This window comes from Vombatus ursinus, unplaced genomic scaffold (genome assembly GCF_900497805.2).
Source record: "Vombatus ursinus unplaced genomic scaffold, bare-nosed wombat genome assembly UNPS02003292.1, whole genome shotgun sequence".
Lineage (NCBI taxonomy): Eukaryota > Metazoa > Chordata > Mammalia > Diprotodontia > Vombatidae > Vombatus > Vombatus ursinus.
The window spans coordinates 2819495-2833623 of record NW_020943070.1 but is presented as its reverse complement, the minus strand read 5'-3'; the positions used below and the strand labels follow the sequence as shown (position 1 = coordinate 2833623).

The following is a 14129-nucleotide window of genomic DNA, read 5'->3' as shown; positions in this document are numbered from 1 at the left end:
GAGAGACTTGGGATTGTAGGAGCTTGCATCTCCCCGGCTTTCACTAGTGGGCCCTACTAGCTCTTCCTCCAACCCGCCTTCCCCTGCCCCCCCCAACCTTCTCTCCACCTTGGTTATCTCTGCCCTCCCTGCCAACCCCATGAAAGGAGGCTGTGTTACTGCCCACTTCCATGTGCTCTCCAACAACTCTGACATGGAAAATTCAAAACAACTGGGAAGCAGGGCTCCAGGGCCCCAGAGGAACCCTGCTGAGGCCCCATCGAGCCTTCAAGTCACAGAGGAAGAAATGAAAGCCCAAGAAGGCTACCTAACGTGTCCCAGGCCACACATGCAGTAAACACTGGAAGTGAGATCCTCTGACTCCAGAGCCAGACCCAGACTCAAAGCCCTGCCTCCAACAGTTCAATCACTTTATGTCCTTTTTGGGAATCTCAGTGTCTCCATCTGTAAAATGGGGAAATATATAATACACTCCCTGCCTACCATGAGGAAAAGTGCTTTGGAAACCTTCGTGTGCTTGAGGAATGAGAGACGTTGTGATAGTGAAGAATCATGTGTGTGTGTGTGTGTGTGTGTGTGTGTGTGTGCGTGTGTGTGCTGGGAGAGGGCAGAATGTGACCCCAAAAGGCAGCATGGCTGGAGATCTGGCCTTGGAGGAAGGAAGACACGGGTGCAGGTCCAGCCTCAGACACGCTAGCTGGACAGGTATCAGCGCCCTGGCGGCTTTCCAAGACTAAATGTTTCTCGCTTTCCGAGGAGGTGTTGATATGATCCAGAGGAGGGAGTATTAGGGGCTCCCCCCATGGATGTGGATCACAGAACTGGATTATTTTTTAAACAAAAGCCCCTTCCTTACAGCATAAACACTGAAATCCTTGCTTTCTGGAGTGGAAGTAAATAAACGCCCCATTCACACTGAGTTGTTTGCATGTGGCCAGGGAGGGAGGGAGGTTTTTATATTCTGGGGGGAGTCTCTCATCTACTACACCGATGAACGGGAAACTCTCCTTTTCCCTCCCGGGCAGCAGATCCCCTTGCCGCCCACTCCTGCACAGGCGCCAGAAATTGGCCCAAGGGCCTCTGGGAAAGGCCTAGCTCAGAGCATGGATAAACTGCAATCAACTCTGGCCAAGCCACCTCCGTCCTGGAGCCCCAGGATGGGGAAGGCCCTTTGACACCACCTGGTCCTCTGCCTTTTCCCTCCTCCCTCTTCCCTGCCTGGGCTTCCCCGACCTGAGCCATTCAGCTCAGGCAAGGTCAATGCCAGTGACCATCTGAGAAATAGACAAGAGTCCCCCAAGATCACCCCATTCCTCCCCGCCCCCCACCCCCAGCAGACTTCTGTAAACATCATTGTACAGGATCGAGGGTGAACTGGAGAGCAGAGAGCAGAGAGCATCTCTGTTCAGCTCTCTTTTTCTCTCTTGGGTTTGTTAGGAGTTTGTCTTTTAAAATAAAATAACTGCATTGCCCGCCTCCCACACCTCCTCTGGCCTGAGCCCCAAACTCCCAGACAACCACTTAAAGAGGGGTCAGAATGGAGAGGTTCAGAACTGCCCGCTCCGGTCCCGGAAGAAGCCTTCAGCGGCCTGTGCTTCCCGAAAGGTGACGGTGATGGAGTTGGCTGTGATATCAGTCACCGTCACTTCGGAAGGTGGGTGCGTGGGGATCCAGGGAGGGCCCCCTGCAGTCAGGTCACCACCTACCACCGCCATGGAGGAGAGACAGAGACAGATGGGGGAGAACTTCATTGGATCAATGGCATGGCAGGAAAAGAAGGGAGCAGGTGTAGAGCCCCGGCACCCCCCTCCTCACCTCATTTTATAAATGAGGACGCTCTGTGGGGGTATCTCGCTTGCTTGTTGGGGCAACAGATGCGACTTGGACCCATTTATGAAGCTATATTACAAATCTCTGCACATTGGTCTGACGATGATAAGGGATAGGGCGTGAGGCTGGAACTTTGGGGTGCAGCTGGAGCTGGGAGACTGGGAGCAATTCCCTTCTATTCTCTGGGCCTCAGTTTCCTTCTCTGAAAAAGGGGAGCGTTTGGGGGAGGGGACAAAAGGGTAAGACGGCTAGGGAAGAGTCCAGTGACAAAGACGGGATTGAAGGTGATGGAGGCCCACCAGGATACTGGCAGGGAAAGAGAGCTGACTTCACGGCCACCATCCTAGCTGCACATCTGGAAAACTCTGAACCCTGATTGCCATTAATAACAATTTGGTGGGGGGGGACCCAGGATTTCATCCAAGAACTTCTGGCGGGGGAATTCCCTTCATCAATGCAGATCTGCATCTGCTCTCCCACTATAGTCTTAGAGAGCTGCCTGGGATCACTGAGGCGTTAAGTGACTTGCCCAGGGTCAGAGGCAGGGCCTGAAGCCAGGCCTTCCTGACTCTGAGGTTGGCTCTCTATCCACTATCCCATGGGCCTCTCACTGATAATGGCACTAACATTGACATAAAGCAAAGTCAGTGTCAGAAGGGACCTGAGAGGCCGACCTGTACCTGAGCAAGAACTCCTTCTAAAACATATGGCACGAGGAGTTATCTGGCCTCTGCTGGAAGACCTCCTATGACGGAGAACTCACTACTTCCTAAGGTAGCAGTCCATTCCACTTCTGGACATCTCTGATCAATAGAAAGCGTTTCCTCAAACACGACCTCAATTTGCCTCGTGATGACTTCCTCCTGTATCTACAAGGCTAAGCCCCCTTCCAAAGGACAGCCCTGGGCGCCTTATCAGGATATCACGGTGGCTACCACGGCCCCCGAGGCAAGCTGACCACCCCTGGCTCCTCCAACCATCCACGGATACGTGGAGAAAGGCTGCCCTTCTCCGGGCACTGCCCAGCCAAGCCTGCCCCTGCTCCTCTGACTACGTCTGAGAGGAAGGCTGCCATCTTCACTTGTCACTTTCCCATTAGCCCCACAGTCTAACGTCCACATGACTGGGCAGGGTGGTGCAGGGGGGCAGAGATGGCTGGATTTGTGATGGAAAAGACCCAAGGCTGAATCCAGGCTCTGCCAGCCACTTCCTGCCTCCGTGAGCCTTCCCTTCTCTCTGGGCCTCAGTTTCCTCACCTATAAAATGAGGGGGTTGGGCTAGAGGACCCCTAATGTCTCTTCTGGCTCGAGAGCAGTGAACAGAGTGCAGGAAAACCTGGGTTCAAATCCCAACTCAGACACTTGGTAGCTGCTATGTAACTTTGGACGGGTCGCTTCACTGCCCTGGGCCTCAGTCTCCCCAGAGGTGTAACGGGGGTACGGCTTACCCTCTTTGCCAGGGTGCTGCTCAGCAGGGGGGGGGGTGGCCGTGGCCTCGTCCCACTCGCTGGTGTCCTGCGTGGCCTCTCGGGCAGCGGGCTCCTCCAGAAAGGTCTCTCTAAGCCGGCCACGGCCCTCCAGGCGGGGCGGGAACTTCTTTCGGGACAGCCGCAGGTACTTCTGGGTCTTGTTCTGCTTCCTGAGCGGGAAGGGCAGGGTGGGTACGCCACTGCTGCTCTTCTCCTCCAGCTGTGCTGGGCCCGCCCTACCCACCCCGTCAGGGGCGCCGCTGCCGCCAAACTGGCGGGCCAGGGAGAAGCAGAGTTTCTCCTTCCCCTTCACCTGGTGGGCGCTGCGCAAATCCATGCCGTACAGCCTCTGCAGGTCGGGGTGGGGGACCGGCATGGGAAGCAGGGGAGAAGAGGGAAGGGGGTCAAGGAGCTGGCACGGACGGCCCCAGCCGAGGGCGGCCGCTCTCTCTCCAAACTCTCCCCTGCCTCCTTACCTGGGCGAGCTCGCCACCTGGGACCCTCTGGCTCCCTGAGGCTCCCCGGGCTCCACGACTACCTTCCCCCTCCCCATCAGGCTGGCCTGGCATGCCCGGGTTCTACATCGCCCTAAAGCCCAGGCTGACAGAGAGGGGGCAGAGTGCAAAGGGCATTTCCTACCCCCGCACTGTCTGGTTTTTTGTCTTTGTATTCTGGTGCCTGGCACACAGCAGGCATTTAATAAACGCATATTGGTTTGGAATGGGTCAATCTGGAGTTGGAGGACCTGGTTTTGAATCTCAGCTCTGCCACTATCTATGTGACTGTGGCCAAGTCCCTTCACTGCTCAGGATTCTAGTCTCATGGGTGAAGTGAGGATGTTGGAGAAGGTGCAGGATTCCTTCCAGCTCCAAATTGAGGGTCCGTGACTCGGGTTTGAATCCCGGTTCTGCTATTTCCAAAGTATATGACCTCAAGACAGTGGCATAATCTCTCTGGGCCTCAGTTTCCTCATCTGTAATATGAAGGGGTTGCAGATGATTTTCCCAATCCAGATCCTAAGATACTTCCCACCAGACTGTAGGTCCCATGTAGGCGAAGCCTGGGTCTCAGCTAAATTTTCTATATCCTACAATATCTACTGTATACAGTAAGTACATAATTATTGTCTGGCCTGGTGAATGAAAAATGCCTTCCTAGCCGGTCCCCAGCAACACTCCTGAGACCAGGAGTCCCTAGAAGACAGGGACCATAAATGACTATTTCTGTTTCCTCTCTCAGATCAGGCACAGTACTGGGCCCTCCTGCGTGCTCCCCAGACTAGCTGCTATTTATTTATCTTGTATATGCATCCACCTTGTCTCCCTCCACAGAAGGTAAGTTTCCCGAAGGCAGGAACCACCTCATGTCTTGGCTCTCATCCCAAGCACTTCACACAGAGCCTGGTACGTGGGAGGGGTTTGTTTATGGACAGCCTGACTGAAAAGAATCAGCATTCTGGGATCCTCAGTGGTCACCGAGCTTCTACGGGAAGCCTCCTAGGGAGGGAGAGCTCACTCCCTGTGCCAAGGCTGCCAATCTCACTTGTGTGGTGCTGTCACTGTTGGGAAGTCTTTCTGATGTTTGCCTGAATCTGTTTCCTTCTACCACTCCCATCACATCCACCTGCTGGGCCAAGCAGAAGAAGCCTAGGCATGGATTCAGGAGCCGGGATGGTACCTCACAGGCCAAGCAGGCCTCCTTACCTCCTTCTTTCCATTCCCACCCCTCCCTCCTTCATCCTGCTTTCCTTCCTCCTTCTTTCTTTTCTTCCTACTCCTTCCCGTCCTTCCTTCCTATCTCCCTCCCTCTACTTCCTTCCTCTCTCCCTCCTTTTTTCTTCCTCTTTCTTCCCTCCCTCTTTTCCTTCCTTCCTCCTTGTCTTTTCTTCCTCTCTCCTTCCTTCCTCTCTCCCTCCCTCTCTTTCCTTCCTCCTTCTTTCACCTCCCTTTCTCTTTCTTTCTTCCCTCCCTCTTTTCCTTCCTTCCTCCCTCCTTCCTTCCTCTCTCCCTCTCCTTCCTTACTTCTTCTTTCCCCTGTCCCTTTCTTTCTTCCTCTTTCCTCCCTCCCCTCTTTTCCTTCTTCCTGCTCCTTCTTTCCTCTCTCTCCTTTTTTCCTCTTTCCTGCCTCTCTTTTCCTTCCTTCTTCCTTTCTTTCCCCTCCTTCCTTCCCTTCTCCCTCCCTCTCCTTCCTTCCTCCTTCTTTCTTTCCTTCCCCCTCCTTCCTTTCTCCCTCCCTTTCCTTCCTTCCTTTGTTCCTCTCTCCCTTTTTTTCTTCCTCTTTCCTCCCTCCCTCTTTTTCTTCCTTCTTCCCTTCCCCTCCTTCCTTCCCTTCTCCCTCCCTCTTCTTCCTTCCTCCTTCTTTCCCCTGTCCCTTTCTTTTTTCCTCTTTCCTCCCTCCCTCTTTTCCTTCCTTTCTCCTTCCCTCTCCTTCTTTCCTCCATCCCTCCTTTTTTCTTTATCTTTCCTCCCTCCCTCTTTTCCTTCTTTCCTTCTTTCCTTCCTTCCTTTTTACTTTGGATTATACCAAAATTTGAAAAGGTGTGTCCTGTGTTTTATTTTTCTTGAACAACCTGCGTAATTTACACCTGCTGCTGTTAGGTAGGAACCTAGACTTAAGAGATGGCAAGGACCCAAGAGGTCACCTAGGCACCCTTTCCTTTCCATTTTACAGCTGAGGGAACTGAGTCTCAGAGAAGTGAAGTGATTTGCCAAAGGTGACACAGGTGGTAAGGAGTAGAGCTGGGACTTGAACCCAGGTCCTTACACTCTAATTCTCTTCCTACTATGCCATATTGCCTCTCTCTAAGAAACCCCTTCAGATACTTGAAGATAGTCATCATGGACGCCCCCCCCCAAAGTCTCCTCTTCCTCCAACTAAACTTCCCAAAATTCTTTAACAAATGACTGGAAATGCATTGACTAAAATGACTTAGAGAGACATCTCAGCCGCCAAATGAAAATGCTTTGAAAAGAAAACAAGGTAAAAGCCCAACTCTACAGTGAAAAATCATCTTGGTTTTCTGCTGCCTGACTTGGATTTTATACAAGTCAGACATGGGGGAAGAAGAGAAGCCATTTTGGGGCCTCAAGCATTGCTGTTTTCAGGTTTGACTTTAAGTCAGGAGAGACCAGGATTCTAATCCCACCCATGAGAATTTCTAGCTGTGTGACCCTGGGCAAGTCACTTAATCTTACTAAGTCTCAGTTTTCCCAAGTAAAAGGCAGATAACCACATCTGCAAAGGATGCTCTATCTCACTGAGTTGATACAGGGTTCTAATAAGTTTATGTGCATAAAAAGCTTTGCAATGTCTATATTGATTATTAACAGATTATTTTCACTTGCTATAGAACTGAGTTAGTCCTCTACTAAAAAAAAAATCTTCCCTGGCTCCCTATTGCCTATAGGGTTAAAATTTAAGCTTCTGATTCTGGCATTTAAAGCTCTTTTGAGTCCTCCATCTCTAGTCTTATCTTCTGCTACTCCCTTCCCAATTACATTTGGTGAGCCTGTGTGAGCTCTCTGTCTCTGTCTCTCTCTCCCCCCTCAGCTCTCTGTCTCTCTGTTCCTCTGTCCCTCCCTCCACCGCCATCTCTCACTCTCTCTCTCTCACTCCATCTCTCTCTTCTCTTTCCTTCTCTTGTCTATGGTTCTCTCTTCTCTCTCTTTCTCTCTCACTCTTTCCCCCTCTCAGCTCGCTCACTCTGTCTCTCCCTCCCTCCATTGCCATCTCTCTCTCTCACTACCTGTCTCTCTCTTCTCTTTCCTTCTCTTCCTGTCTTTCTATACATTTCTTCTCTCTCTTTCTCTCTCTCTCTCCCCCGCCCCAGCTTGCTCACTCTCTGTCTCTCCCCTCAGCTCATTCACTCTCTCCCCCACTTTCTCTTTCTTTTTAATGATAAATAAAATAATTACCTCCTGTGACCACCCAAGACCTCCTATTAAGCCTCTCCTCAGGACCCACTGCCACCACCTCAATTTTCTCCCCCCACTGAGGTCCTGCCTGTCCCTTAGGGCTGAGCTCCTCCTTAAGGCTGCCCCAACCACCCCTCATGAGGGAAGGAATCTCTCCTTCCTTAGAATCACAGATTAAAGGAATTTACAGGCCATCGAGTCCCTGGGAGGGAAAGGGACTTATCTAAGGTCCCACCAGCAGTAAGAATCAGATGCAGGAGTTGAACCAGGTCTTCTGACTCCAAAGCTCGAGTTCTTTTCCCTATACTGCAATGTCTCCTAACAGACTTGAAGTCAGGAGATCTGGGTTCAAGTTCTGCCTCTGTTATTTACTCCCTTTGGACCCTCTTGGGGCCTCAGTTTCCCTTTCTGTAAAACTGGGGTGTTAGGCTAGATGGCCTGTAAGGGTCTTTCCACCTTTTCTTTGCCTTGGCAGCCCTTCTCCTACATAATTATCATGTTCAATTTTGTCACAAACACAGTCATTGTGTCCATGGCTTATCTGCTGTACTAGATTTGAAGCTTCCTGAGGGGAGGGACTGACCATCGATCTCCCCAGTAGCCAGCACAGAGCCCAGCTCACAGGAGCACAGATTTAAGAATCTTCCAACCAGAGGCCATCTTGTCCAACCTGGGGCCATCTTGTCCAATGCCCTCATTTTGCTGATATCTAATCAACAAGCCTTCCTTGAGGACCTACTATGTGCCAGGCACTCCCCAAATCCAACAGTCCCTACCAATACCTTCCATTCTAGTGCTAAAAGAAAAGTGAGGTGCCTTTGGCCACTCTAAAAATGTGGCCACTGACAAACCACCAGCTACGTGCCCAGGGGACATTCAAGCCAGGTTTTAAACCTTGAGTAGAAAAATTGGGAGTTGACTTTGTACACAGCAGGCTAGGTCAACCCAAGGCCCTAGACAGGCCACAATGGATGCAGAGAAGGGGGCCAGGTTGGGGAGGTGATGGAAGACCAGGCCATAGAAGGATTGGGTAATGGACCTCAGGGTGTTTTGGCTGGAGAAGAGATGGCTCAGGGGCACATATGCTGTCTTCAGGTATCATGAAAGAGGGATTAGCCCCTTTCACTTGGCCCCAGTGGGCACAACCAGAAACCACGGGTGGAAATTATGGGGAGGGAAATTTCCTCTCGATGTCAGGACACAATTACTAACCAAAGAGTGTCCCAAAGTGGAATGGACCTCCTTGGGAGAGGGTGGGGGTCTCCCTTACTGAGGATCTCCAAGCAGTGAGCTAGATGGTCACTGGTTAGGAGCTGGAGAAGGGAATTCCCTTCAGGTAAGGCTTAGACCAGGTGCCTCCCAGCTGTGAGCATTGGCGTGGGTTCCTCCATGAATGTTTCTGCAGGCTTCGACCTTGGCCCATCAGAAGCCGAGGAGGGTGGAAAGACAGGCCAGCCGGTGTGAGGAGAGGCCTGAATGAGGGGATCATTGCTGAACCCCCTCCCTCCAGCCTTCTGTCTTTAGTCAGGGAGGTGAGAGGAGCGTCTGGTCTGCCTTCCTAACACAAATGGAGATTCTGCGAATCTAAGATTCTCAAGCCCCTTCACATATTACAGGACCACAGATCTGGAAGGGACTGAGAGGCCCTTGACACCAGATGGGAAAACTGAGGCTCAGCAAAGCGGGGATTCAAACTCCAGGTCCTCTGGCCCAGCACCTAAACCACTAAACCACATAGAAATTCAACCAAGCTTCTTGAAGGCCCTATCATGTGCACCTCTGGGCAAACAGAGATGGACAAAGGACCTCGCTCCTGTTTTCAAGAAGCCTATAACCAAGCAGGGGGAAGAGGTCACATACATAAATTCGAGGCCCAGGAGACAGCCAGACCCAGAGTATGAACCAAGTCCAAGGTTCTCCAACCCTCCCATGATCCTGAGCTGTGTAGAGTGTGGTTTCCACGTCCAATACCCTCGAACAGGAAATCAGGGGTCCTTGCTGATCACCCCGGCTAGATCAATAGCTGCCATTTCCATTCTTCCCCCCTCCTGACAAAGACCACCACGCCCATTTTATACATGAGAACACTGAGGCCCACGGCTAGTGGGTGAGGTAGGATTTGAACCCAGGTCTCCTGGCTCCAAGAGTCAAGCGTTTTTCTCCCTGAATCAGTCTAAGCATGCAGGAATTAAACATTCAAACGCTACTGTTTGTTGTTTCACACTTGTTTCTTAGGGTGTCCAGAATGCCATGGACTTAGAGCTGGAAGGGATCTTGGAGGTCCTCTGACCCCCTTCATTTTACAGATGAGGAAACTGAGGCCTAGAGAGAGAAGTGACTTGTCCACTCTTGAACTATGACGTAACACCCCATCAGGATTGGCTTTTTTCAAATATTGGCCCATTCTTCGGCCGCCAAACCTATGTCCCATTTCTCAGAGCAGAACTTCTTCTGTCAAACTAATCCCCACAAATGCCTGCTTCCCTGCCCGGAAACTCCCAATGGCTCCTATGGCCAACAGGATAAGTTTGGAGTTCCTGATCCTGGCATTCGATGCCCCTACAAATCTTAGTTTCCATTATTTCCCCTTCACATCCTCCAGGCTCCTGCCCTCCCTGCTATCCACCGACTGCATGCTGTGTTCTCTCCCCTCCAGGCCTTTGCTCATGCCTCCTCCTGTATGTGGAATGCCATCCCATACACTCCTTGGTGGCTTTTTGATGCTGCTGGAGGTGATAAGCACCTTCGCCTGCTGGGGAGCCCGCTGGGGCTCCCCACCCCTCCCACGGTGACCTGGGCCAGGGTTCAGGGCTGGGAGGGGGACCACGGGGAGCCCCATCCATCCACCCAGTGCCCACGGCCAGAGTCGGGTGAGAACGGGCAGGGCCCGGGGTTACCTGCAGCAGCAGCCGTTTGGGCTTCGGGCCTCTTTTCCTACACCCGGACGCACGATCTTTCTCCTCCCTGGGAGGCATGAGGCGGATGGAGGGAGAAAAGGAAAAACCAGTGATGGATGCGTCAAGGAAAGCTGAGCATGACCTGGGCCCTGGGGCTGACTCCAAAGCTTGGGGAGAGGCCCTGTGCGGACTGGCCCCAGCCAACTGCCTCCATTTTACAGAAAGTGAAACTGAGACCCTGGGGTGTGGGGGTGGGGGGAAGTGCCACACCCAACGATTGATGGCAGAATTGGGACTCAAACCCAGGTCCTCAGGCACCAACCTGAGGACTTTCCAGTCTGGGGTCATCTCACCGTCACAGGTACCCTCCTGGCTGGGACCCAGTGCCAGGGCTGCCTGGGCCATTCGGGATTAGGGAAAGCCCAGCAAAGTTGTGCATAAATTATATTCTTTTCTTCTTTAAAAGCCCCAAGGGACGGACTTAACTTTGCCCAGTTACTCTGTTCTAGGATGGAGGGAAGGTGTAGGAGATGGATTTAGAAAAAAACTGCCCAGCGAGGGCTGGCGGAACAAGGAATGGGCAGCTTCAGGAGGTGGTGAGTTCCCCATTACTGGAGGTCTCCAAATAAAAGCCTAGAGGAGCACTTTGGGGGCGTGTTGTTGGGGAGTTCTTGTTCATTCAACAAATGTTTAGTAAGCACCTACTATGTGCCTGACGCTGGGGCGCAAAGGCAAATATCAGATTGTTCCTACCTGCAAGAAGCTTACATTCTATTGGGTTGGGATAGGTAGACTCGGGAGTTCCTTCTATCACAGAGGTTCTGGGTATCTTACGGTGAATCTATATTTAAGTTTTCTTTTACTCTCTTCTCTCTCTCTTTCTCTCCCTCTCTCCTTCTCTATCTCTACCTCTTTTTTCTCTCTTCTTCCCTTTTTCCCTCCTTCTTTTTCTCTCCCTACTCTTTTTTCTCTCCCCTCCCTCTTTTCCTCTCCCTCTTTTTTTCTTTCCCTCTTCTCTCTTCTCTCTCTCGCCCTCCTTCTTTCTTTTCTTCTTCCCTCTCTTTCCCTTCATCCTTTTTCTTTCCCTCTCCCTCCCTCCTTTCTTTTTCCCTCCCTTCTCTCTTTCCCTCTCCCCTTCCCTCCTTCTCTTTCTTTTTCTCTCCCTCCTCTCTCTCATTCCTTCTTCCCTCTCTCTCCCTCCCCTTCCTTTTCTCTCTTCTTTCTTTCCCTCCCTTCTTCTCTCTTTTCTTCCCTCATTCTCTCTCTCCTTCCCCCCACCTCTTTAGATTTCTTTCTCTCACAACTCCCCTCCACCCCAATTTATCAGTTTTAAGAAATCCAGATAAACTGATTCTGCCTGAAGCTGCGGGGACAACACACCCTGCCGCTGCCCTCGGGGAGTTTGTGATCGTGACGTGACCAGCGGTGTAGCCAGAGAGCCCAGACTGGGCTAATGGAGAGCACACCAAGCCCTCCCGCGGCCAGGGACGAACACGGAGCCAGCAGAGCCCAGGGGCCAGGAAGGGGCGAGCCCACAACCACACAACAGTCGCCTGGCAGCTGTTTGAGTAGAGAGAATGAAAACTGGAAGGGCCCGGATGGGGGGCGCTGAAGAAGGATAGAGAAAAGAGGCCCATCACGGGGACTTGGAACACTCTGTCCCGCAGTGAGGAACAGGCAGGCCCTATAAGGAGCCCCAGGTTCTAGTGGGGGATCTGTAAGGACTGCCAAGGGGACCTCGAGAAAGTAAATCCACCTTCTCGGGTCTGAATTTCTAAAGTGGTCATAGTGAACAAAAGTATCAGAGCTAGAAAATGCCTTTGAGTTATGGAGACCTGGTACCCCAGAGCATTCCTAAGTACCTGCATGGGGTTTGGGGTTTGGGGTTGGAGTGGATGAGATGGCCTGAGGGCCCCTCCAGCCCTAGACAAAGGATCCTTTCACAGGGAGGTGGGGGCCACGGGTGCAGAATGTTATATACCCCATCAGACGCTGCTCTTCTCTGTTGTTCTTGAATAACAGTCTTTGTTTGTTACAAGGGAAAACTCAAAAGATGAGATTGTTGTTGGGGGTCCAAGAAGTGCTCTGATGTAGAAACTTAAAAACGGAAGAAACTCCAAACTTTGGAGTCCACAGACGTGGGTTCAAGTCTTGACTCTGCTACATACTACTTGTATGTATGACCTCAGGCAAGTCAGAGACTTTTGGGGCCTCAGTTTCCTCCTCTGTAAAATGAATTGACCCAAATGTTCCCTAATACTAGGCTCTTACCAAGTGTGAATTCACTCTCTTTGATCCCTGGCACCGCAGAATAAATCCTGGATTTGGAGTCAGAAGACCTAGGTTCTAATCCCGCCTCAGATGCTAGCTGTGTAACCTTGCCCAAGTCACATGACCTTTCTAGGTCTCAGTTTCCTCCTCTGTAAAATGAGGGGGTTAGACCAGGTGGCCTCTGAGGGCCTTCCAGCTCTGTGCTCTATAACCTTAGATAAACCACTTAGCCATTCTGAACCTCAGTTTACCTCACCTATAAAATGGGGACAATAATTCCTGACCCTCCCAACCCATCAGGAATCTTGTGAGTCAAGAGAAAGACAGGAGAACGCTTTGAAAAGTGCAAAGCACTCTGGGAGCAGCCCTGGGGCTAGATGGAAAGGGTAGCTTCTGAAAGGTGGAGAGGAGTGGGGCGCCCCAAGTCCACGGAAGGGGGCGAGGGCAGCCCAAGGTCAAGATCAAGGTCGCCGGTGATCCAGCTGGGCTGGAGCAGTGTTTGTGAAGGGGCATGGCTCTGGGCCACAGAAGCAGGGATCTGAGCTGCTGCCTGTCAGCCTCAATCTGGGGCCCAGCTTCGGAAAAGCCCCGGACGGACACAGAAACTTGAGCCTCCAAAGACTCAGCACTACCCCAGACAGACAGGCCCCAGCTGCAAGGCTGCCGAGCATCTGCTCCCAGCTCCAGCCCACCGGCAGGATAGACAGTCCCCCAAAGGGCTGCAGGGCATGGCCAGAGTGGCAGAGGCAGAGATGGAGGCAGTAGCCTCCCCAGCAGCCGCCCTCAGCCCTGGCCCCTCTCCCCAGCCCCCGAAGGTAAACAAGCCGCATGTACCCGAGCCGGGCTGGGCCCCCTGTCAGCACCAGGATGTCCCCGTCCCGGCACGTACTCAGTGTTCCAGCTGATGCAGGCAAGCTGTGCTGCCTTGTTCTCAGCCTGCCCTCTGGTGTGAGTGTGGGTGCAAGAGGGTGTGTCTGTGCATGTGCGAGCACAGATCGTGAATGTCTTGTGTGTGACTGTGTGTGTGCATGCTGTGTGTGCAAATGAAAGCATGTGTGTGAGTGTGGGTGCAAGAGAGCGTCTGTGTTTGCGTGAGTACAGATCGTGAATGCCTTGTGTGTGAATGTGTGTGCGCGTATGTGTGCATTGCATATATATACATGTGTGCATGAGTCTGTAAGCATGTATGTTGTGTACAATGTCTTGCTAATGAAAGCATGTATGTGAGAGTATGCATGTATGCATATGTGAGTGTGTTGTGTATATGTGTATGAGTGTGTGTGGAAGAGTGTGTGTATTATATCAGTGTATGTATGTATATTGTGTGAGTGTGTATATGTGTGTATTGTGTTTGAGTGTATGTGAGAATGCATATATGTGTGAGTGTGTATATGTGGGAGTGTATTGTGTGTGTTTGTGCGTATGTATGAGTATTGGCATTGTGTGTTAGTGTGTATGTATTGTGTGTGAATGTGTATTGTGTGAGTGTATATGCATGTGAGTATATTGTGTGTGAGTATGAGTGTGTGTATTGTGTGAGTGTACGGTATATGAGTGTGTGTTTTGTGTATGTGAATGAGTGTATTGTAGGAGTGTGCATGAGTGCGAGTGTGAGTGCAAGCATGTGAATGTGTGCATGTGTATTGTGTGTGAGTGTGTATGTGTACAAGTGTGTGTACATTGTATGTATGAGTGTAAGAGTTGTGTGTGTGTGTGTGTGTGTGTGTGTGTGTGTGTGTGTGTGTGTGT

At 51.5% G+C, this 14129-nt stretch overlaps 1 protein-coding gene across 1 annotated transcript in view; it reads right to left on the bottom strand.

The window, feature by feature from the left end:
* Positions 1-1337: 1337 nt before the first annotated feature.
* Positions 1338-14129, bottom strand: part of CBX7 (chromobox 7) — a 27249-nt gene continuing 14457 nt past the window's right edge. Inside the window, exons 4-6 of the mRNA XM_027873948.1 lie at positions 10110-10176; positions 3278-3647; positions 1338-1702 (exon numbers count right to left, since the gene is read on the bottom strand). Of these exons, the coding sequence (XP_027729749.1) occupies positions 1548-1702; positions 3278-3647; positions 10110-10176 (592 nt within the window). The 3' untranslated portion in view covers positions 1338-1547. The remainder of the gene's footprint in view (positions 1703-3277; positions 3648-10109; positions 10177-14129) is intronic.